Here is a 23,838-nt window from a genome sequence, read left to right as displayed (position 1 = left end):
GGTTACTTGTTTCTCTTGAAAGAAGGAAAGAAGGAAGGAAGGAATGGAGTGAGAGAAGGAGGAAGAAAGATAAAAAAAAAAAGTAAGGAAGAGGGAAAATAAAAGAGGGAAGGAGGGAGAGGGGGAAGGAAAGGAAGACAGAAGGAAGAAAACTTTATAAAGAGTGAGCCAATTAGTGGCACAGTCATAGAATGTGATGCTCACAATGCTGACCCACATGAGAAAAAGTTCCATGTTCCCATCCAGAGACCTCCTGGAGTACCAAGCATGCATGTGCCCATAGGCTGGGGATGGATCATGGCATCAAAACCATGTTCGGGTGCTATCTCTCTGTCTCTGTCTCTCTTACTCATGGAAGAAATAAATGCATAAACTTTTTAAAAAACGAATATTAGAGCCAGCAGGTGGAGTGATGGTTGATGTGCTGGACTCCCACATGGCTGAGTATGGTTCAAGACCTGGATGTGGAAGCTCAAAAATGTCAGGGCACGCACACACATGTGTGTGTGTGTGTGTGTGTGTGTGTGTGTGCCCAAAATCTCAGAAGGAATGAAGGAGAAGAGGTTGTTGCATGGCCATTCCCCCTCGGGAGTGATTTCTCAACTTTCTCTCTCATTGTCTCTCTCTGTCTCTTTTTGGAGAGCACATGTGCCCTATGGCAAAAACTTGGGAAGGAAGGAAGGAAGGAAGGAAGGAAGGATGGATGGATGGAAGGATGGATGGATGGAAGGACGGAGAGAGTAGTAACTGGCTATAAAACTACTCTCTACAGGAGAAGCATATGTGGGCCTTCAGCCAAACATATCTTGGCTCTACATTTCAGTTAATGATTACAGACCATGCTGATGAGGAGCTGACCTTGTGGTTAAATAAGGCTGTTTCTTGTTCCTGCTTTCATACTTGTTAGCTGAGTAACATCAGGCGAGTCATTATTCTGCTTTAAAATATCCATATCATGTTGCCTACTTCTAGAACTGTAAGAAGTAAAAGAAGAATCTGTGGAGAAGCACTTGGTTCATCACAGGTGATGAACTGTAGCTGCGGCCTTCTCACCCACAGCTTTCTCTCCCTTCTTTTTCACGATCAATCCCCTGGGTATGCTGACATGAATGCGGTTTATACATTTTCTGTGCTGATTTTCTCAGCATGTATTTTCACTTCTCTCAAGATCACCAACTGACTTTACATTCATTCAGATCTCTTCTTCAATTCACATTGTGATCCACTCACAAGTTTAACTTCTTTATAATCCTTCCTCTATATCCTAAACCAAAATTTCTTCAACCAGTGACCTGATTATCTCTAATGTTCCTGAATCAAATTTCCATGGAAAACTTTGTCCCAAGTGGTTGTTAATGAGTGGAGATGTTAGTGTGAAACCACACCATCGTCTGGTTGTTGATTCTGTTAAATTCGGGTAGAAAACAGGTGCATCTGGTGATCTCCGACAGAGGCTATTGTCAAAGGACAGGGCTCATGGCTGCCATAGACCCTCTACATTGAAATAAAAGAACATAAGAAGTTGAGGTTAAACGGCTACCAAAATTATAGAATTATTTGGAAGCGGCAAAGCTCAATCCTAAATAATGATCTTGTGTCCTGTCTTTCAACATGATTCTCTTTTGGAGAGAGTATCAGATTACCAATATTCTGGTAAACTTGGGGCCAGCAGATGGTGCAAAGGTTACTTTGCTGGATCATTTTCCTATCCATACATTTTTAAAAAATTCTTACTAAGTATGAAAATTGTGTTTATTTTCTTAGTATAGACCTACTTCTATGCCATGTCTTGAAAAACAGTGTTTTATTTTAAAATGTCTTATTTACTTATTTATCCTTGAATTCTAATAACAGGTACTTTTTTTTTTAACTTTTTTTTTTTTAAACTTTTTCTTAGGCTGCTAAGTTGGCTATCACAGTGCAAGCCTTCGAGTCCCGATGGGGGACTCAGGATCAAGACGATCTACTCTGGTCTCCCGGTTGCCGATTTTCAGAAGAAGTATTAGCAGAAGACATGACTCTCTTCCCTCTTCGCCTTCCTCTAGTAACACGGTTGCTATCCACAGCTCCTCTCCTTCCAGCACAAACTCAAGCTCAGGTAGTACAGGGAAACGCAGGAGCTTGTTCCGCACCCCTTCCATCAGCTTCCACCATAAGAAGGGGAATGAACCCAAGCAGGACTCTACCAACCAGAACCTTAGTATTTCAAATGGTGCTCAACCTGGTCACAGCAATATGCAGAAACTGAGTTTGGAAGAACATGTCCTTGAATTTTAATAACAGGTTCTTTTTTTTTAACTTTTTTTTTTTTTTTAACTTTTTCTTAGGCTGCTAAGTTGGCTATCACAGTGCAAGCCTTCGAGTCCCGATGGGGGACTCAGGATCAAGACGATCTACTCTGGTCTCCCGGTTGCCGATTTTCAGAAGAAGTATTAGCAGAAGACATGACTCTCTTCCCTCTTCGCCTTCCTCTAGTAACACGGTTGGTGTCCACAGCTCCTCTCCTTCCAGCACAAACTCAAGCTCAGGTAGTACAGGGAAACGCAGGAGCTTGTTCCGCACCCCTTCCATCAGCTTCCACCATAAGAAGGGGAATGAACCCAAGCAGGACTCTACCAACCAGAACCTTAGTATTTCAAATGGTGCTCAACCTGGTCACAGCAATATGCAGAAACTGAGTTTGGAAGAACATGTTAAAACCAGGGGAAGACATTCTGTCGGTTTTAGTAGTTCACGGAACAAGAAGATAACTAGGTCTTTGACAGAGGATTTTGAAAGGGAAAAAGAGCACTCGACTAATAAGAACGTCTTTATAAATTGCCTGAGTTCTGGCAAGAGTGAGGGGGATGACTCCGGATTCACTGAAGAGCAGACACGCCGTTCTGTTAAGCAGTCGACAAGGAAGCTGCTCCCCAAATCTTTCTCGTCTCACTATAAATTTTCTAAGCCGGTTCTACAGAGCCAATCCATTTCGTTGGTACAACAGTCCGAGTTCTCGCTGGAAATTACACAGTACCAAGAGCGAGAACCTGTATTAGTAAGAGCTTCACCATCTTGTTCTGTGGATGTAACCGACAAGGCCGGAAGCTCCTTACAATCTCCTCTGCTTTCTGCTGATCTTACCACAGCTCAGACTCCTTCCGAATTTTTAGCCTTGACTGAAGATTCTGTGTCTGAGGCGGATGCATTCCCTCAGAGTGGCAGCTTGGCATCCCACTGTGACAACTCTGGCCACAATGATTCTACCTCTCAGATCTCTCCCAACCCTGCTGCTGTTACAAAGACAATAGAAATGATGGGACCTGTTCCCTGTACAGTTACGTCACCTGGGAAATACAGGTTAGAAGGTCGATGTAGCGCCGAATCTCACTCCTTCCCAGAAACCTCTGCTGCTACTCAGAAGGAAGTGTTATTGCAAATCACTGAACTACCTGTTACCAATGTGAACAACTCGGAGAGTCACCTACCAGCAGATACTCAGAGAGAAGGAAATACGGTATTACAGAATGGTGAGGCAGTGCTGGGAATAAGCTCCCCAAGGAAACTTGGATTGTACGAGCATAAGGTGATAGCTGAGCACATGAAAGGGATCCATCCTATTTCAGATTCAAAGATAATACCCTCTGTAGGTGATCATCATATTTTCAACAAAACATCATATGGGTATGAAGCCAATCCTGCCAAAGGTATGCTGATTTTCTTTGTATTATGAATGATATGAATTCTTTCTTTTTCAATGTATTCAATCCTCCTACTCCATCTCATGAGTGGAAACCACATTTTTCTTATTTTTCACTGTCTAAATTCTTTCCTGCTTTAAATAGTTCCCCTGCTTGATTTTAAACTTATTTAAGTTGTATTATACTGAAAATATAATGCAGTCATATTATCATTTTTCTCAGTTATGCTACCCAGATTCTAACTCTCAGGAAAAATCTGGAGAGAAACTTATTCTATTTGCAATGTGACATCTTCTAAATTAAGGATGATCTCTTTTAGAGTTCATTTTAGAGATATTGGTATTCCTTAGGTAGTTAAATGTTATATTCTAGCCAAAATATTTATAAAATAAATTTATATAATGTAAATCTATTTCCTGCATTAACACAGCTTTTGTTACTACATAGGATCCATGTTTCAGCATAAATAATCCTTGTCTGTAGAAACAACAGAGTTGGAAGCTTCTAAAATTCTGTCCTTGGAACTTGGAAACCTTAGCTCAAACCCTGCTTCTAACATTGAGTAGCTGTATAACCTTGGCATTTTCTCTTTGGTTGAAAAATAAGGAGGAATATATATAAATTACTCTAATGTGGCTTCAGAAAACTTTGTTATTTAACATAAAATTTAGTTGAAGAAAATTATCGAGTATCGACCTCCTACTGAACTATATTAGACACTAGTTTTTAGTCTTTTTTTCCCCCACTATCAGTATTGCTCCTGCTGCTACTTCTAAAGATTATCACAGCTTCAAAGACAGTATTATGTTCTATATACTATTCTGTGTACTTTGCATACATTAAGTTAAAAATCCTTGAAATGACTACAATTAAGTTACTTTTCAGGCAAGAAAATTGGAGCACAGATAAGGTGTATGTCCACAGTCACAAAGTTAATAAGTAACTATTGGGATATAAACCCTATGAGGTAGGCTTGTATGTGTCCCATTTTATAAATGTAAAAACTAAGGCCCAAGGATCATAGAGTTTGTAAGTAGGATAGCAAAATTGCAGGTATATAAACCTGAAACTCAGGCTGTAATAACTGCCTGCACTACATGTCATGACTGACAATATTAAATAAGATGTGTGATGAGTAAATTTTCATAAGTAAAATGATATATAGAATATCAAGAATCAGGATTGTACAGTCCCCATAAGAAAGTCCCTAATTTTAAAGTTTTCAATGCATGAATTAATTTTCTAGCTGTCTTAATATTTTTTCACATTTGCTACAAGATCATTTTAATTGATATGACTACTTTAAAATTTTTTACCTGGTAACCTTACTCTTGGCTTTAGTCATACCTGCTTTTTACCTATAATAAAACTATGAGAATGGTGATAAAAATAGTGATGATTATCTTTTTGTACACTTACTGTGAGCTCAAAAATGTACTAAGAAATTTGTATGCACTTTGCATATACACCTTAAAATTTTTATGTGGCGGTTATTAATAATTAATATATTTAGGATTAAATTAAATAACTTCATAAGACCACATAGCTAATAAATGATGGACCTCATTTTGGAATTCAAGTAGTTTTTCAAAGAAATAGCATTAAAAAAGCTAGAAATAAATATTTAAATATTTATATGTCCTGATACAGCTAATGCTTAATGATGATAACTTGCCTCAGTGCTTGAATACTATATGTTTTTTAATCTCTATGGAAACTAGGAAATAACCAAAAATTTTCTGGGTGACAATCTGTTGATCAAGGACCTAATTGTAAGCTACTTAACACTTTGAAGTAATTTTGTTGATTTGAAAATGTTTTGCCTGTTCTTGGACAAATAAGCTGGTAAAATAAAAAAAGAAAATAGGATCATTTACTATCCTTTATTTTGTGAGGATATTTATGTGTTGTTTATAAGGATTTTATAATTTGGAAGTTAAAAAATTTTAAACCAGGTAAGAGATGTATCTTATGCAAGAAAGAGTTCCTAGATACATGCAATTTCAAAATGTTAAATTTATTTTGTATATATTATGGAACATATTTAAGAAAATATATATCTGAGTGTCTTAGGTATACAATTATATCACAGTTAATAATGGACTGTTGAGCTCTCTGGCAATGTAACTTTCATTCCCTGGTGTAGAAGTTATTTAATAAGAGGACTGACCCATAGTGCAGTAGTGAAGTGCTGTGCATTGGGAGCTGGATCCCATCTGGCTACCCACAGTTTGAGTGTCAGCTCCAATGGCTTGAAAAAAACACACCAGGCACATGTGCATGTATGCCTCAAATGACAGGAGGGAGATATGGCAGGAAAAAGGTTTGCTTGCTCTCCTCCCTGTCTTCTCTTTGGTGATTGCATGGATCTTCTGGCAATAAAAACAGAATAACATTAAAAATTAAAAAGTAAAGTTATTTAAAAAGAACTGCTATATGTTGGCCTAATGGGTTCTGCCCAAAAGTCTTTAAATTTATTTAGATGAGCCTAAATAGAAGACTTTATTCATTTATTCAACTATTTATTGTTTTGCCATTATTTTTGGTGCTCAGGATATAGCAATGTAAAAACAGACATAAATCTTACCTTCTTGAAGGTTTCACTCTACTAAGGACGCTCAGATAATAACCACTGCTGAGGATGAGTTTAAAGCACAATAAAGAATTAGGAAGTAGGGGGTGGGATAGCAGTTTGCATTTTTAAGCCTGGTGAAGTAGAGTGATATACAAAGTAGCATATTAGCAAAGACTTGAAAGAACTTAGAGAGTGAGACATACAGATAGTTTGTGAGAAGTGCAAAGGTAGTGGGTTAAAAGCTATGGGGTGGAAGCATGCTGCAGTGGTCAGGGAACAGCAAGAAGGCCAGTGTGGCAGAGTAGGGTGAAGGAAGGGAGAATGGCAGAAAGCGAAGTAGGAAAGGAGAACAGGTGAACGAGGCGGTCCCAGTGTGGGGGCAGAAAGTAGGGTCATATCCTGAGGAACCTAGTAGGCCATATGAAAATGTGAGCTTGATAAATGGAGGGACAGTGGTGACCATTCCCATGTGTGTTTTAAACGTATCATTTTTGGCTACCAGTGGAGAGGCAGATTGGAGTAGGAAGAAGCAGGAGAACTTGAGGAAGCATTGCAGTGCCCAGGCAAACATCGGGAGGGTTGGGTCTAGAATCTTAGTGCGGGAGATGGTGAGAAGTGATCAGGTTCTGTATACAATTTGAAGGGGAGGAAGGACAGGACTTGTTTATGTGAATAATGTGAACTGAGAAAAAGCCAAGAGTGACTCCAAAGTTTGGGGGCATCGAAGAGATTTCATGATTAAGGAAACTAAACTACTGCTCTAAATCATGATAGAGAATTTTTGAATGATGCTAAGAATTTTCTATTATCTTTTCATACAACGTTTATATAAAGTACATTTAAATATTTATATTAATTCTATTTATTTTTTAAATAGTTCTTGCCAGTAGCCTCAGCCCCTATCGTGAAGGACGATTTATAGAGAGGCGACTGCGATCCTCATCAGAAGGAACTGCAGGGAGTAGCAGAATGATTTTGAAGCCAAAAGATGGAAACGTGGAAGAAGTTAATAGTTTAAGAAAGCAAAGAGCAGGTTCCTCATCTTCCAAAATGAACAGTATGGTAAGTGCATACACATAAATGTGTGTGATGAAATCATGTCACATATTTCAAGCATGCAAAATGCACACAGGCAGAAGACAGACACCTCGTATTTGAAGGAAATATAGACCTAGACCGCTCCTAGACCTCACAGGTCCGAGAGGCTGGTTTTCCACATGCGCATGTTATGCTCCTGGGTCAGGAGCACGCTATGACAGCGCCCCTTAGTTCTAGGTACCCTGACTGTCCTTGATCCCATGAAAAATGGGATATTCTCCATTCTAGGAACAATTCTAAACCTGCAGACCCTAAGGTAGGAGAAATGATGATCATGAGAATTGCCTGGCACTATCATTTCACAGCCTCTCACGACTGCATCACTCTAGCAGATGTCCTGTTGAAAATCACACGCATCTAGTACTGCCCTGTACTCTACTCTGGCGGTCCTCCCACTTAGCCTTCCCACACAGGAGGGGGAGTCACTGTGCAGCCAGTGGGGGCCAATGTGAAATGCCTCTCCAGAGTGTGAACACGTTGCAGATAACTGAGATACCAGATTTCTGGTCTGGATTGCACAGCCTGGTTTAGGATGAGGGCAGAGGTGGGGTATCTGTAAGGAGGTTGGTCTGAGCATGCACTTGACGGCTGTGTTTGAAGTTCTCTCATGGTGTGAGTTGGAGCTGTGGTGGGAAGAAGTGAGGGGCAGACTGCAGCCTAGGGGTCCCAGAGGCCGCAGGTTTCACACCTACTCTGGGCTTGTCTTTCAGAGTTCATTTTGCTCATTTTTTCCCAGAAATGTGTGCTTTATCAGCAGTGTATTTAAATCCTATTAACAGTTTTCTTTAAAGCAATCAACCTGCTTTCCTCTCTGTTTACCCATGGATATGTGTGAAAAATGCTCAAAAATAAACCACTGAAGATATCTCTATGTATTCTAAACAATCAGGCATCAAATGAAATAATGAGATCATCTAGATTTGACCACTGTATTGTGACGAATCTTTAAATTACTAAGGTGACCTTGCGTGATAGCCAGACTATTACACTTGAGGTTAGATGTTTTAACCGTTATTCTAGCCTAGCAGTTTATTCATCTTGGACAAATCAAAGCAACCACAAACAACAAATGATAATAAACTTTTTGTTTCCGTTATACTGAAAAATTACTGTGTATATGTGTGTGTTCATATAGAAACATTACCTTTTATCTTTTGTTATTTTCATGTGTTGAAAATATTATATCACTGTTGTTGCAATTGGTATCTTATGTCTAAGTACAAGAACCTGTCGAAAAAAGTTTCTAGTTGACATAATGTTAAAAGTTAGAAAAAAAAAAGTTAGAGCTAATGAAATATTGTGAAATATTTCTTTTTAGGCAATTTTCATTATTTCTCCAGAGAGATATTAATAGTTGTACATTATTCAACTTGCTCAAAGCTGGACCTTTTACATGTTCTTTATATCATGTTTTTCATACTACGTTTAATTTAATTATTATTATAATATTCTAAAATAATTTTTAATCAGATCAATCTTCAGTATTTAAAACTTAATATGTAAAAACACATGAAAAGTCCTCTTGTTTTTATTTGAGTCTTCAATGGTGAATTTTCAAGAAGTGTTCCTGCAGTGTCATAGGTCGTCCACTAGGTGGCAGGGTTGTACCATTGCAATGATGGTGGAAGTCTCTCAAGATTGGAACAGAAATTTGGTAAAAATATTGCACATGTTCACTGGATTTACAATAAAAACCTGTTGAAATACAATACATACTCAAACTTTTTAGTGTCCAAAATTTACCTACCAAAAATTACTTTATAATTTTACTGTTTTCCTTTGGAATTTGCAAGTTATATCTCATCCTTTAGTTACTTTAATAGTTAATTTTAAATGCATGGAATATACTCTTTCTTAAAGCAGTATAAGGAAGAAACACTAGAATTCTTTAGGCAATCCTAGCAATATGTGAAACAAGTAGCTTAAATGTCTAGGAAAGTAAAGCTTTGTGTGTGAAAAATGCCACATTTTCTGCTATTCCTCTTCCAAAATGTATTAGGTTGTCGGGAAGGTCCTGATGTATTTTTCTGTGTTTTTCCATGCAACAATAAGTCATGACTTTCCCACCGACGCAATACTTAAGAATGAATCCATCATTCAGATATTATTCTCTTTTAGAGCAATAATAATCATAACGTGTATTTCTAATGCTTATTTGAACCAAGAGACTACTTTTAATGCTTCACGTCTATTATCACATTCAGTTTTCACAGTAACGCACTAAGTGCTAATGTACTTACAGAATTTGATGAAAGAGGTCAATCAGGCACTGGAAGGTAGAAGATAAGCAGTTTTTCTAACATCGCACAGCTAGTAAATAAGAGAGATTGCATTTGAATTTGGATCTTAACTGTCTAAGTTCAAACCCTATAAGCTTTTAGAAGAATATATTAGATTTAAAATGAGTTTGAGTCATTTTTCATTTTTTTTACACTGACTCTGTGTAATGAAATAAACATATTTAAGGGAACTCATGCTTGCCCTAAATCTAAACTGCAATCCTTTGTAAGGGATACCAAAAAGGAAAGCAGAAAGGAAATTTGATATTTTCTGTGGTTTGGGTAATGGCTTTTCCCTGAAGTTTTATATTCTGGAAACTTGTTCCACAGTGTAACGGCTTTGGGAGGTGGCCAGACCTTTCAGAGGTGGGATCTAATAGAAGAGCACCATCTAGTGGTGTGGGGGCATGGGAGGGACAGAGAAGCGAGGAATTATGTTTTCTTTCTCTCTGAGTGTCTCTACCTCTCTCTGTTTCTGGCAGCCATGTTGTGATCCTATGCCATTCCATCTTTTTGAAATTTTTAGCCACCAAAATCATAAGCCAAATATATCTCTGTTTCTTATAAACCACCCAGTCTCAAGTGTTTCCACTTAGCAACACAGAAATGAGCTAAAACAGTACTTACTGTGAACTTCAAATGTGGACGTATTTCTTGATATGTTGGTGAGTGGTTTCAATAACTTTACTGAAAAACATCCGTAATAATGGAACTTTATTATGGAAGAAGATATGCATACTTAGGGAGAACTGTAGTCCTTTACATACCATTGATGGGATTCAATTCTTCCCATAAGACATGGCTCTAGAAATCTGAGGGTTTCTTGAATGACCAAGGATATGCCCTTAAAGGATTAGATACACCAAATTCATAGTGGTTTTGTATGCTTTTGAAAGATTTCTGTTAAGGGCAGAAAATGTATTAATTCTTGGAGTATCAGTGGCCCAGAAGAAATGAGAAGTTCCTTAAATTTGTTACAAGAAAGCAAAGTATATCTGGAACAACTTAGTAAGCATTCACATTTATTATATTTTATAAAACCACTTCAAACAAAGACTTTTCTGAAGTATTTTTTAATGAGTAATTTCTTGATACTGGCCTTAGGGTTGTCCAAAAATTTTAAAATGCTTTCTAGAAATAGGTTTTCTATTTCTAGGCACTTTCTCTCCATACTATCATAAATACATGAAAAAATGCAAGGATTTGTCATGATTTCTTCAACAGCTTTGCACATTGACTTCTAACTCTAAATATTTATGAAATTACCCTGCTCTGAAAAAAAAAATAATGTGTGTGGGGCTAACAGGTGGTGTGGTGGTTGAGGGGCTGGACTCCCACTGCAGTTTGAGTCCTGGACCAGGTGGTTTCAGAATCATGTGGATGTGTGTGTGTGCGTATGCCCAAAACCCTAGGAGGAGAATGGAGGAGAAGGGATTGCACTGTGGCCATCCCTGCTGTATGAGATGATCTCTCACTTTCTCTCTCACCGTCTCTCTGTCTCTCTCTGGCAAGCACACATGCAGTATGGTAAAAACCTAAAAAAACAAAAAGCAAACCAAAAAAAACTCACACTAATGAGAGCATATTTATATATAATGATCAAATAAAAGGACCTAACATCATTCAAGGAAGGAAAGTACCCGAGCCTGAGTCACTATAAAATGATAACAAATGACCACATTGTAGCCATTTATTTTATTTTATTTCATTTTATTTTATTTATTTTTTAGGAGAGGTTTTTGCTATAGGGCACATGCACTCACCATAAAGACAGAGAGAGACAGAAGAAAGGGAGAAATCACCCCCCAGGGAGATGGCCACGCCACAATCCCTTCTCCTCCATTCTCCTCTCAGGATCTTGGGCATGCACATACACACGCCCAGCGTGAGTTTAAGCCACCGGGTCCAGGACTCAAACCGCGGTTGACTACATGGGTGTCCAGTGACATAGCCATTACACTAACTGTAGGTCCCCGTTGTAGCCATTTTATAAAGTGGGTTTATGTCTCACTCAGGCTACGTATTCACTGTGGAAGGTGCAGAGGTGCTGCTCCACGTGCCCTACATCTGTATCCAGGATATTAGAACAGCTCTTTTGCAAACATTGCCTGTCACCCTGGCAAAATGAGAGAGATCTCTGAAGGTCTGGCCCCAGCAATAAAACACTCTGGCCTATGAGAGACTCATTTCACTTCTTCTTTGCTACTCATTGGTCAGATCGAATCTCATGGCACAGACAAGACACAGCAGGTCCTAGGAAGTATATTCCCTTCCTGTGTTTAGAATATGCAGACCCGTATTAATAATGGTGAGGCCGAACATACTCGCACATAGCTCTTTACGTCTCAGTTGTTTCAGGTAACTGAGATTTTCTAGTTGCCTCTTCCTCCCAGTCTGTGCACAGGAAATTCGTTTAAGGGGCTCTGACTTAGTGAGCCATAGTGCTCCTCTCGGCGATTGAGGGAGAGAAAAACCTCTCTGATGTCAAAGGGTCTGCACAAAACCACAGGTTTTACTTTGTGAGCTGTGTTCCCTTTCTTAACTACAGGCCTCCAGAGGCATATCTTTAACGAACTAAGTTTAGTTTTTTATGAGTCTCAAGGAATTCTACTGTATTTGGAAGTATTTCTTTTTATTGAATTAAACAGTTGGTTTTGAAAACGGCATTATCCTTGGATTTCTCAGCAGATGCATTCAGAAAGCTGCCCTGGACTATTTTGTGCTAAGTGGTTTCCTCAGCCATCGCTTGTGGCCAGTTTTACTCTGACATAGCTGTTTCTCTCATTTGCAGTTTGGCATCCCTCTGCCTTTGTGTAGAAACTGTGAATGGTACAGTAAAAACATAAGCTGTAGGAAGAACAGACTAGATTTCTATTTGATTTTGTTCTTTATTATTTTTTTTTAAGAGAGATTTTTTGCTGTAGGGCACTTGTGCTCACCTGAGAGACAGAGAGACAGACACAATCCCTTTTCCTCCATTCTCCTCTTAGAATTTTGGACATGCACACACATGTGCCTGGCATGAGTTTCAAGCCACTGCCTCTGGGACCTGAATTGCAGCTGGCAATGTGGGAGTCTAGCAATGCAACAGTTACACTGTCTACTGGTTCCTATATGTTTTTTTTTTTTTAAAGTAGCTACTTACAGATTATTAGCATCTCATGCCATATTTTAATTCTTTTGTACATTGGCCTTTAGAATTATTGGCCATAGTTGGATAATTGAAAACTAATTAAGCCCCATCTGAGATAGCCAAGCATTTTGCTATGCATTCACTTCTCTTCTGGGTCCTGTTGTTTTCTCGTTTATTAGCTTATCCTCGATTCATTCTAATTCTTCATCCATTCATTAACTTTTATTCACAGTTCCTTTCATTAAATATTTATTAAGAACCTGCTCTGAAGATGAGAAAGACTGCTCTTGAAGATTTAGAGTCCCAGACAGATAGACGTTAAGGTTGGACACGTCAAGGTTGGACATGATTTTGCACTATAACCAACCACCTTTACATTCAAAATAGATGAGTGGGTCTTGTTTAATTTGGGTTGTAATCACTGATATCAAAAGGTAAGAAGGCCAAAACTGGCAGATGAACGTCTGTATTCCTGATGTACTTGCTCCTTCTCGCATGTACTCATTGGCACTATTAAATACATTAGGTCATTAAAAAGGCATGGCGTGTTTTTCTATGCAAAAATGCATCATGACTTTTCCAATGACCCAATATAAGAAAAATAGCTACTTTGTAGGTCTTTTGGTCATTTTGAAGCAAGAAAGCAGGGGCTCAGGGGTGATTGGGGTTCAGCTCTTGCAGTGAGACATGTTTTTTTCCCACGCTCAGGAAGAATTAGAGCCAAGGACACAGAAAGTAGATATAGTAAAGTAGGGGGTCTTTTGAAGGAGAGGGAAGTTGAAATGGAGCTCCCAAGAAGAAGGGAGGGGACTCATAAAATGGGTTGTCAGAGAAACTGCTGCAAGAGATTTTTATTTTGCTCAGGAAGGGCTTCATCAGGACTTGTTCTAGGTGGGACTTGGGCAGGCATTTCTCTCCTGGTGGGGAGCGGCCCATGTTGCATGGGTCTAATTATTTTCCTAATTTTGGAGTGGATATAGAGGCCAGGAGATTTTTTTTTTTTTTTTTTTTTTTTGGTCTGAAAGCTTTGGGCTATACCAATTATTATCTTATCCTCTTTCTTGAATGTGGTGGGGCCTAGGAAATGCCTTTGTTTTAGCTCTGTCATGCTACCTGGGTCAGTCACTGAGGCCCTTCTGTAAGAGGTCTCTTCTGAGCAAGTGAAAGAGCTGCCGTGTCTCCGTCTTAAAACTTAGTCATTTTGTGATTCCATTTTGGGCTTATACCCGAACTATATTTTTAGGGTTTCTGTCTCCTACCTCAGTTGCTACCCCTGAGGCCCAGCTGCTAGTGCTAAGCAGTGTGCTCAGAGGCAGTGGGGCAGTAAAAAAGAAGGTACACGTTTTCATAATTCTCACACTGTTTCCAGCTTTGTTACTATTGTTATTGTATCTTTCATGGTGATCTGTGACCGGTGAGCTTTGATACTACTATTGTAGTCATTCGGGAACGCCTTGAACTGTGTCCATATAAGATGATGAACTTAATTTAAAAAAAAAAAAATACGGAAATAAAAAAGGTACAAAGTGGATCTCAGGATTAATGTTCAAAAAAACTATATATTAATTGCAGCTACCTCTACAATTCACCCAGCAAATTTTCTAATGGCCTCATTTGGTGTATTCATCATCATACTTCCATTTTATGGCATGCATGTTTTAAGCTCAAAATTGAGGGAAAGGAAGGATGATGATTAGAAGAACTGATTCAAGGATTTTCTCCTCTTAATCCCGAAATCTTAATGAAATTTTCCAATATGGATACTGTTGATGGATTTTGGGGGGTTAAAGTAATGATTGTGGCCTTTGGTATTACTCATTGTCAGGGGAATGAATGTGAGAAACTTTGCACAGTGCAGGGATGTTTAATGAGAAAAGGAAGCCATTAATATTTCTAGGAAATGGAGACATAGAAATCACTCTCCTCAATGCTTATACATTTTAAGAAGGAAAATCACAAGTGTTATTCATTAAACTTGGACTTACATGTGTTGATAACTGGCATAGTAATTTTAGATTAACAGCCCTAATTTATAATGCCTTTATTGAGTTCTTCGTTGCTAATGATGTTTTCCTCCCAGCTTCCTTCTAGGTTCTTATTACACATAAAGCACAGACCTCATTATTGGAATGTGTCTCATTTTACATATTAGACGTTAGTCTTTTAAATGTAAGAGACTGTGCGTATATTGGCATTCCTTGCAGTAATTAGTACAGTGCTTGGTTTAGAAATAGGTATCTAATCAGTTTGAATGAATTAAAGGTCAAATTCCTGCATAGGTACTAATATATGTTCACGAAGATATGAATTAAGAATAACCATGTATGTGATGTACTCATGCACATTTTTAGCATTTTAATTATTATACAGATGAATAGGTATTTCTATGATGTGTTACTTGGTAAAGTTCTGGTTTGTTGATGCTGAGTCCTTGATCAGAAAGGCCATGCCAATTATGACATTATTCTAGTAGAACTTAATTCATTTTAGGATGATCAACCTTATGGAGTAACTTCTAGGACCACATCAGCATGACATCTATAAGGCTGGATATACACTGGGGATGTAAAATAGTCAATTATTTGTAATGTTTATCATAGAACCCATTAAAAATATATGTTTTTGATCACATATATGTCAGGTGAGATTTTCGTATTCCTCTGCATCATTTTTTCTAGTCTAACTCTTAAAAGCAGGATTGGATAAAACATTTCATTTGTTTCTTGCTCTTCTTTCTAGGTTTTGGAATGAGTCATTTTCATGTAGAAACTGTCATAGTTGGTATGTTTATTTCACAAAATTGTCAATAAAATTTATAGACTTCACTCATTTCCTCTTAAATAACTTTAAGATCATTTTGAGTAAAGGAGTAGATGCGCAGTGTCATAATTATTACTCTTTTACTTCATGCAGCTCGTATGAGAATGCTCTTAGTACCTACTCCCCCCCTCTGTGATTACATTATTAAACAATAGACAAGTTATAAGGATGGCAGTATTAAACAATATATACTAAAGCTTCCCGAGGAACTATGCTGATCATGCTTTATGAAGGAAATAACTAAGAAGAACAGTAGTAAAGGAAAATTAAAGATTCTTTTACTAACCATTACCCATCTAGGCTATGCTTTAGATAGTTTATTATCTTTTCAAAGTGAAGACATTAGAAAATTGAGGTGGTCTAATCTTTTATTCTTGAGGTTATAATATTATTATTAATTGGATCAAGTTTACCTCTTAATTTTCTAGGAGATGACAACTGCTGTAGGCCTGTTTAGATAACTCCAGGGGCTGGTACAGCTGTTACAGCGTAAGACAGAGTATTTATTGACTCAGCATCCATGACAAACCTCTTGCCATCTGAATAGCTGCACCATCCGCAACAAGGAACTGCCCTTGAGCACAATTGCTGCCTTTCCTGAGAGGACAGCCACTGGAATCTGAAGTTTCATGTCATTTCAGTTAGACAATGAAAATTATTGATTTTTGTTAGATATTGGATTTTTTTATACACACACACACATCACATTAAATTAAATTTGGTTAATTAATTGAGCAAAACAAATTTTGATTTCAAAGGTTAAGAAATACTTTATTGCTGACGCATTATATTCAATATTGACCATTACAGTTTATGGAACACATATAAATATTGAATGAATTTGTATTGCTTTGAAATATTTTTTAAGTGAGATGAATATTTATCATTATCTCACAAACCATTCTGTCTGCACCATCAGAATAAAAAATGTGATTTACACATGAATCATACCTATAGAATTTCATTCTTATGTGATTACATGTTTCTTTAAATTAGTCATTCCTAAATTAAAATAGCTGTTGTCTATCATTTTAATTTAATGCTGCGATCATTTTACTCTAGTGCTAAAAGTTTACTCTGGGGTTGGGGGCAGCAGGCGGTGTAGTGGATAAGGGCACTGGATTCCCACATGGCCAACCATGGTTCAAGTCCCAGACCTGGTGGCTTGCTTTCTCACTTTCCCTCTCTATCTCTCTCTCTTTCTGGTGGTCAAATAGTAATAATAAAAAAAGACTAACAATAACAAATTGAATTAAATAAACAAATAATTCTTTAAAAAATGTTTACTCTGGGGCTAGCAGATGGTATGTTGGTTATATCGCTAGACTTACAGGGCTGACTGAGGTTTGAGTCCTGGACCTGGTGACTTGAAAATCATGCCAGGCACATGTGCCTGTGTGTCCAAGATCCCAGGAGGAGAATGAAGGAGAAGGGACTGTGGTGTGCCCATCCCCTCTGGGGGGATGATTTCTTACTCTTCTTTTTCACCATAACTCTCTGGTGAATGCATGTGCCCTATGGCCAAAACCTATAAAACACACAAAAAAATGAATAAAAACTTGATCTTCAAAGCCTCTTTTGTTTATATTGGCTTGCTGGAAAAGTTGTGGATTTTTTTGTCATGGTTTTCTAGGCAAAATGTGTCATGACTTTACCAATAATCCAATATCTTCCATTGTTTTCAACTTCTTAAATCCAACCTGAAACACCCCAGGTACTGTTTTTTACTTACTTACTTATTTATTTTTAGTTCCCTCTGGTAGGCTTTTTATTGTGAACACTTGTAATCACCTACAAAGTATGGTTTTCATGCTCAGCTAGTTATTTTCAACACTACCCAGTGATCAGCTTATGTCAGTTACTGTTAAGAGACTCACATAAATCAGAAGACTCACCTGGTGTAAGTGACACAGGTGAAGCAGGGAGTTCTGGGGTACGTCTGCAGCTGCTCCCTGGGGCCTTTCTGCAACTGGTGCACCCCGTGCTGTCGGTGGATAAGACTTGGGTAGTTGGATGCGTGCAGACAGCTCATTTACACAGAAGCAGCATCTCCACGTGGAGCATCTCTATAGTTAAATGGTATGAATGGGCGTTTCCCAGGGAGCCACATCCTATGCTTTCCTAGATTCCAGCTTTATTTTTCATAAGCCACCATGGATAACTAGACACATTCTGCTAAAAGCTGTCCATAGATGTGTTCTAGTCAGAACCATGTTGTTTGCCAGTTTGTTTGCTATCCAGGGAGCCCGTTACCGGTGTCACTACACAGAGACTATACTGGGTCAAACGCCTTCTTATCCAGGAAGCATGCACTGTTTCCTCCAGTAGCAGGAGAAAGGGGTCATGGACCAGCTCCTTAACCTAAGCAAGTGGGATCTTAGAACACTCGCCTCAAACCTCCCTGTTCCTGCAAATCCCTATACCCCATAATCAAATTTTGATATATCAATCCTTCATTTCCTTTCTTCTTAGAGAAATATTTGTCTCTTTTTTCTTTCAAAGCAAATGTTTTCACTAGTCATCTTACTCTAACTCCTTGCCTACTTTATTTTTAATTAACTTTTTGTTGGTGGGGAGAGGTTTTGGCTATAGGGTGCATGTGCTCGCCAGAAAGAGAGAGACAGAGAGACAGAAAGTGAGAAATCACCCCCCAGGGGGGATGGCCATGCCACAATCCCTTCTCCTCTGTTTTCTTTTTAGGATCTTGGGCACGCATGCACATGCTTCTGGTGTGAGTTTAAACCACCGGGTCCAGGACTTGAGCCGCGGTCAACTACATGGGAGTCCAGCGACATAGCCATTGTATCATCTGCTGGTTCCTATATTCATTTTTTTTTTTAGCTGTAAGGTTTTATATCTTTTTTTTTAAAGGTAGATAGGACATCTTACCTGTTTTTTTAAAATTAGAATTATCTAATTTTATTTATTATTTATTTAGTTTACTATAGAGCTTGTGTGCTCACCACAGAGAGACAGAAAGAGAGAGAGAGAAAGTGAGCAAGTCAGCGGCCAGGTCCCAAACTCAAACCATAGGCGGTCATGTGGGAGTCCAGCACTATAACCGCTATGCCATCTGCTGTCCCCCCTACTAGATTCTAATACATGGTACTCTGTACTGAAATAAACCAAACTCTAACTGACTTACAGAAAACTTCATTACTATCATTTCAATACGACTACAATGCTTCTATTTTGCCTTCCTCACCCCCCACAATATCTCCTTATAAAATTGGACTATAACTTTTTTCTCAAGTTTATTTCATTTAAGTTGACAGATAAAATTGTAGTATTGTGTACAATGTGATGTTTTGAAGTATACATTGTGGAATGGTTAAATCTAACTGATTAAAAGGACATTAATTCACATACTTCACCTCCTTTAGAACAGTCCTTCATCGGTATGTTTCTTCTATTTTTTTTTCCTTTGGTTTCATCTCCATTTCTTCCTTTGTGTCAGTATGTAACACTGCCAAGTTTTCCCTCTCTGAGGAAAAAAGAACTTGCTCTGTATCCTGGTACTCCCAAAGCTCTCCATCCTACCCCTGTTTCCCCCTCCAAGACACAGTCCTGACTCTGGCCAAATGCATCTCCCCACTGCCAGAACTCCTCCACTGCATATGGTTTAGCTCCTGTGATAGGCGGTTACTCCATGACGACAGTATTGATGTTTTGTCCTGCCTGAGTCCTGGTTAGGGAGGTTATCTTTTGCTGTGTAGGGTGTAGGCATCGCTAACAACTACCAACTAAGTAACAGAGGAACCCCAAACTGTAACAACTGAATATATCCCTGGAGGTTGCCAAATATGCCCTGCTAGACGAAAATTGTCCCCACTTGAGAACTGCTCTAAAGTCCTCTGCAACTTTGCCGATTTCCATATTAGTTTTTTCAACCTTCACTTTTCTTGACTTTACCACTGAACGGTGTTGAGAATCCTGTTATTTATTCTCATCTTTTTGCAGTGCGACCTCTCCCCCGGGTATTCCTCTTCCTCGTTCCCGACTCCCCTGCAGCCCGTTTCTTCACCGCGTGCTTTAAGTACAACTATGCCAGGCCATTTGGTGTTGACGCTCTTGCCTTTCTTCCTGGTCCTACCTGGAAACTTAACTCTGGGGGAACTTATATGTGGATTCCAAATGAAAAAACTAGAAATCTCTGATATCACACCAATCTGACAAAGCAAATAGGTATCGAAAATCACACTATCTTAGATTTATGGAAATAGAATGAAGGCTTACGGAAAATGTATTTGCATAAGGAGAGCAGCTTTGAGAGTAATTATCTTTAGAGTAGATGTAGAGAAATAGGCAGTGAATTGCCTTTACTCCAATAAATAATGGCTTCTCTCCCTTTGTTTGTTCCCATCTGTATCCCTATACTAATTTCGGATTCTATACTCTTGTGTTTCAGCCTCGTGTTAAAATGCTCCAATATTTTTCAATGCCCCCTGTGCGTCTGAAGTCATACTGGAAAAGGAGTCGTTATATCGATAACTTGGAATAGGACCTCCTTTTTAAAATCTTTGTAACAGACTGCGATAATCAATTCTACCCTCACTATGCATTCACTCCTACCACCCGCCAGTACACTTTTTATTTTTTACGCTAAATTGACAGCAGCTTAAGTTGAGCAAAGGACAGGCAGTGACAAAAGTTGTGGTCGTTGTGCGAGCAGCTTGTATTCCACTTGGCAACCTTTGGAGAGCCACAGTTGCCACTTCGGTCCCGCCTTGCGGCTTCTACAGCTGCTGCTTTTTGTCTCTTTCACAACCTCTCAGGGTTGTGTGTCAGGCTGGCTCTGGTCCAAGAGGAACCTGCGGTGTGCAGAGGGCATGTGTCAGGAAGGGCTGGGAAGTTTTCACTCAACTTTGCAAGGGAAGAAAATCCATAAAACACCTTTAGTTCCTAAAAATATAAAAAGTAATAAAAATAATGAACTCTTACATACTTTTGCAATATTTTTATACTTTTCCATACTTCTCTAGAGTCTAAATGCCTATGGTAAGTTCCAATATAATAAGCACATACATATTTACTGTATCTTTGTGAAACTTGTCTAGAATTAAATCAGGCTGCTTGAGAATCAATAGAAAATTTTCTTTTAACATACAAACATGATTCAAATAGAAAAATTTACAAAATAGGCATTCTTTTTTGTCAGTGAAACCTGATTTTAACTTATTTTAAGGAAGTATGGTGTGATGAAAGGAGCCAATTGATTTGGGAAAAGACATGAAATTTTAATTTTATCTCTTTCACTTAATAATAATAATACCCACATTTTTGAGTACTTACAAGGATCAAATGATATATTTTATCTGGGAAGGCTTTGTAAAATTTAAAATGGTATATTCAAATGAATATGACAGTTGTTTTTATTGATAACATGGGTTAAACCCAGAAGCATTGAAATAAAAAATAATACTGTCCTTTACTAGTTATTTAGAAAGACAAATCTTTTAAAAAGCCAAACTCAAATTTAGTGTGTATCTTACCATAAAAATGTTAGTTTCTTTAAGCCAAAACAAGCAAACAAAAAGTCCTTGAAAGTTAAACTTATTTGTATATTAATACTTTAGAAGAGTAGTCTGCTATTGAATTCTCCTTTGCTTATTTTTCAGAAACTCATATGTTTTTCAAAATCAGTTTATATAGTGTGGGAAAAAATGAGTCAAGTGGTCCACTTAAGATTTGAATACTATATTTATAGTATATTTTAGTTAGAAAGTTTACTCATTCTAGTAGCTTTAAGATTAAATTGGGACCAAAATCTGCCCTTAAGATAGGTGTCTGAGCTACTGACAAAGAAATTTAATTTTTGCTTTTGTTTTTCTTAAATAAAAAGCAAGTTTAACCATTAAAGACATTTATGTAACCATTACATAACTTGAGAAACTACTGTCTTAAAAGTATTGTCCATTATTTTAAGATTATGCTATGTAAAATAGTAATAGGCAGTGACTTCAAAGGTTAATAAAGTTAAAATAATTGTAGACTACTTTATTTATATTCTTTAAAAAATTAACTTTCAACTTAGTGTATTTAGTGATACTGGTCCTATGATCATTGAAGATGTCTACACTTTTGTGAAAAAAACTTTCACAACACATTGAGGTTTTTACACTTGTCTTCTTTATTCTATGGGAAGAATACCTCTAGCAGTAGGGTATCCAGCTTGAATATTTAAATTCTATGGGATTTAAACTGAAGGATAGGCATCAGTAGGATAATTCAGATCATGTGTTTTGCATTGGTTGGGATAAGACAGTCTATCTCTGCATGCCGTTGCCATCAGTAGATTTATGTTTCAAAGAGATGTGGACCCATTAATACAAATAGTGATGAAAAGATCAGATCAACCACCCAGTAATGGTTCATGAGCCACAGCAATCTCTCTCTTTCTCTCTCTCTCTCTTAATAATAATAAAAGTATATAGAAAAGTATGACTGTGTCAATGGATGCCAATGTACACTGATGCTAAAGCTCTACCTTGACCCAGCAGTCCATTGGAAGTTGCCGTATCTGAGGAAAAAAGAACTGAAGCAGAGATGCAAGACTTACATTTCGAAAAAGGGAAAGAACTATTAATGCATGCTCTTCTCCAATTGCATTTATCTCTCTAGGAAGTCCTGCATAACAAAGGGCAGTTGGGACCCCATTAAGTTTTATGAAGTGATACTGTGATTTCCGGAAGGGAATTTACTGTCACGCAGCTGGACGCCCGTAAGGTCTGTTGAAGGACTTCGTAGATAGCCACTGTTGCTCAATGTAGTTTTGCTTTGAACTTTTTGATTCAGTGCCGTGGAGTCACACATGAAAGATGCTAGACTCTTCAGCTTTTCATCATGTTCTCCTTGTTATAAGCAGACCAGTAGGTAACTTTCAGGAAATCAGAATATAAATGATTTCTACAGAAATCGATTTCTATTCTTGTAAAATAACAACAGAAAGCAATTTCCCAGTTTGGGCACTGTGGCTTTGCTGAAAATGCCTATATTCCTTTCAAAATAAGAATACCTTTATCATAAAATGACAAATTATTCTGGTTTCGTAAGTAAGCCTGTCTTACTAAAGCCATGGATGAAAAGCTTTGCTAAAAAAATACTTCCTTATTTACTAAGCTAGAATTCCATAATAAAATAAGAGGAAAATTGCTTAGCATAAAGCAGAGACCAAACTAAAGAAAACTTTAAAAAATAAATTTGTGAACGGAATGTAATGGTGAAGTACAGTGCATCCTCAGTTGAAGCCAGGGCTCACACTGGACACTGTTTGAGAGAATGGGATGACACAGTTAACAGGAAGAGAAGGGCTCTGCTCATGGCAGCTGAGTTTAATGGTAGTAAAAGCAAAAAGAAGTTTTGAGTTTTAAAAACTTAGATTCTACCAGAGTCATGGAATGCTCCCATTCTGAAAAGATAGAACTAGGACAGGTGAGAAATGCTTGGTCTGACTAGCAGAGACTAAGTAACGAATTAAGTAGTGAGTGGCCCCCTCACAACTCTAAAAAATAGAAGCGAGAGGAATAATTAGCTTTTAGTTATTTGGTGAGGTAGAGCCAAGGCTTAAGTAAATGAGCGCAGTACATTTCTTTGGTGAAATTTTAGACTGTTGGCCTTGAGCCAGAAACTGGGCTAGGCATCGTGTTTGCAAATAAATGTAATTTTTTTTTTTATACATTAGGAGATTGTATTTTATCTTTTTTCAGTCTCTCTTCACAGACCAGCATTTCCACAGAACAATGGAGCGTAGATGAGCTGTCTTCCTCTCTGTTTAATTTCCTTCCCACCATCCCTCTTTTACTCTTCTTAGTCTTGGCTGACCTCTCAAAACTAAAAATAAAGCATGACTCAATATCATAAAACTCAGTTACATATTAAAAGTAGCATGTTCAGTAAGCTGGTAAATTAAGTATTGTTGCTTCTACTGTTCCCTTGTGCTAATCTTTTCACTTAAAGATAGTAGTTAACCAGGCCATCTGGTTGCACCACTGAGACTCCCAAATGGCTGACCAAGATCTAGTCCCGAACTTGGCGTCTTGAAACTCATGCCAATTGTGTGTGCATGCCCAAAATCCTGAGAGGAGAATGGAGGTGAAGGGATTGCAGTGTGGCCATGCCTCTGAAGGTTGATTTCTCACTTTCTCTCTCTCTTTCTCTCTGGTGAGTGCACAATGCCCTGTAGCAACCTCTCTTTAAAAAAAAAAAAAAAAAAAAAAAAAAAGTTAACCAAATTTACTTGAAAGGGAAAATCCC

The 23,838-nt window shown here is 37.9% G+C and overlaps 1 protein-coding gene across 1 annotated transcript in view; it reads left to right on the top strand.

The window, feature by feature from the left end:
* The first annotated feature begins 2,331 nt into the window (after positions 1–2,331).
* CCSER1 (coiled-coil serine rich protein 1) overlaps positions 2,332–23,838 on the top strand; it is a 531,900-nt gene continuing 510,393 nt past the window's right edge. Inside the window, exons 1-2 of the mRNA XM_027769856.1 lie at positions 2,332–3,686; positions 7,133–7,317. Coding sequence (XP_027625657.1) covers positions 2,369–3,686; positions 7,133–7,317 — 1,503 coding nt within the window. The 5' untranslated portion in view covers positions 2,332–2,368. The remainder of the gene's footprint in view (positions 3,687–7,132; positions 7,318–23,838) is intronic.

Source organism: Tupaia chinensis, unplaced genomic scaffold, assembly GCF_000334495.1.
Source record: "Tupaia chinensis unplaced genomic scaffold, TupChi_1.0 Scaffold000094_1, whole genome shotgun sequence".
NCBI lineage: Eukaryota > Metazoa > Chordata > Mammalia > Scandentia > Tupaiidae > Tupaia > Tupaia belangeri.
Note: the sequence above shows the minus strand (reverse complement) of the source record. Positions and strands in the feature narration are given on the sequence as shown.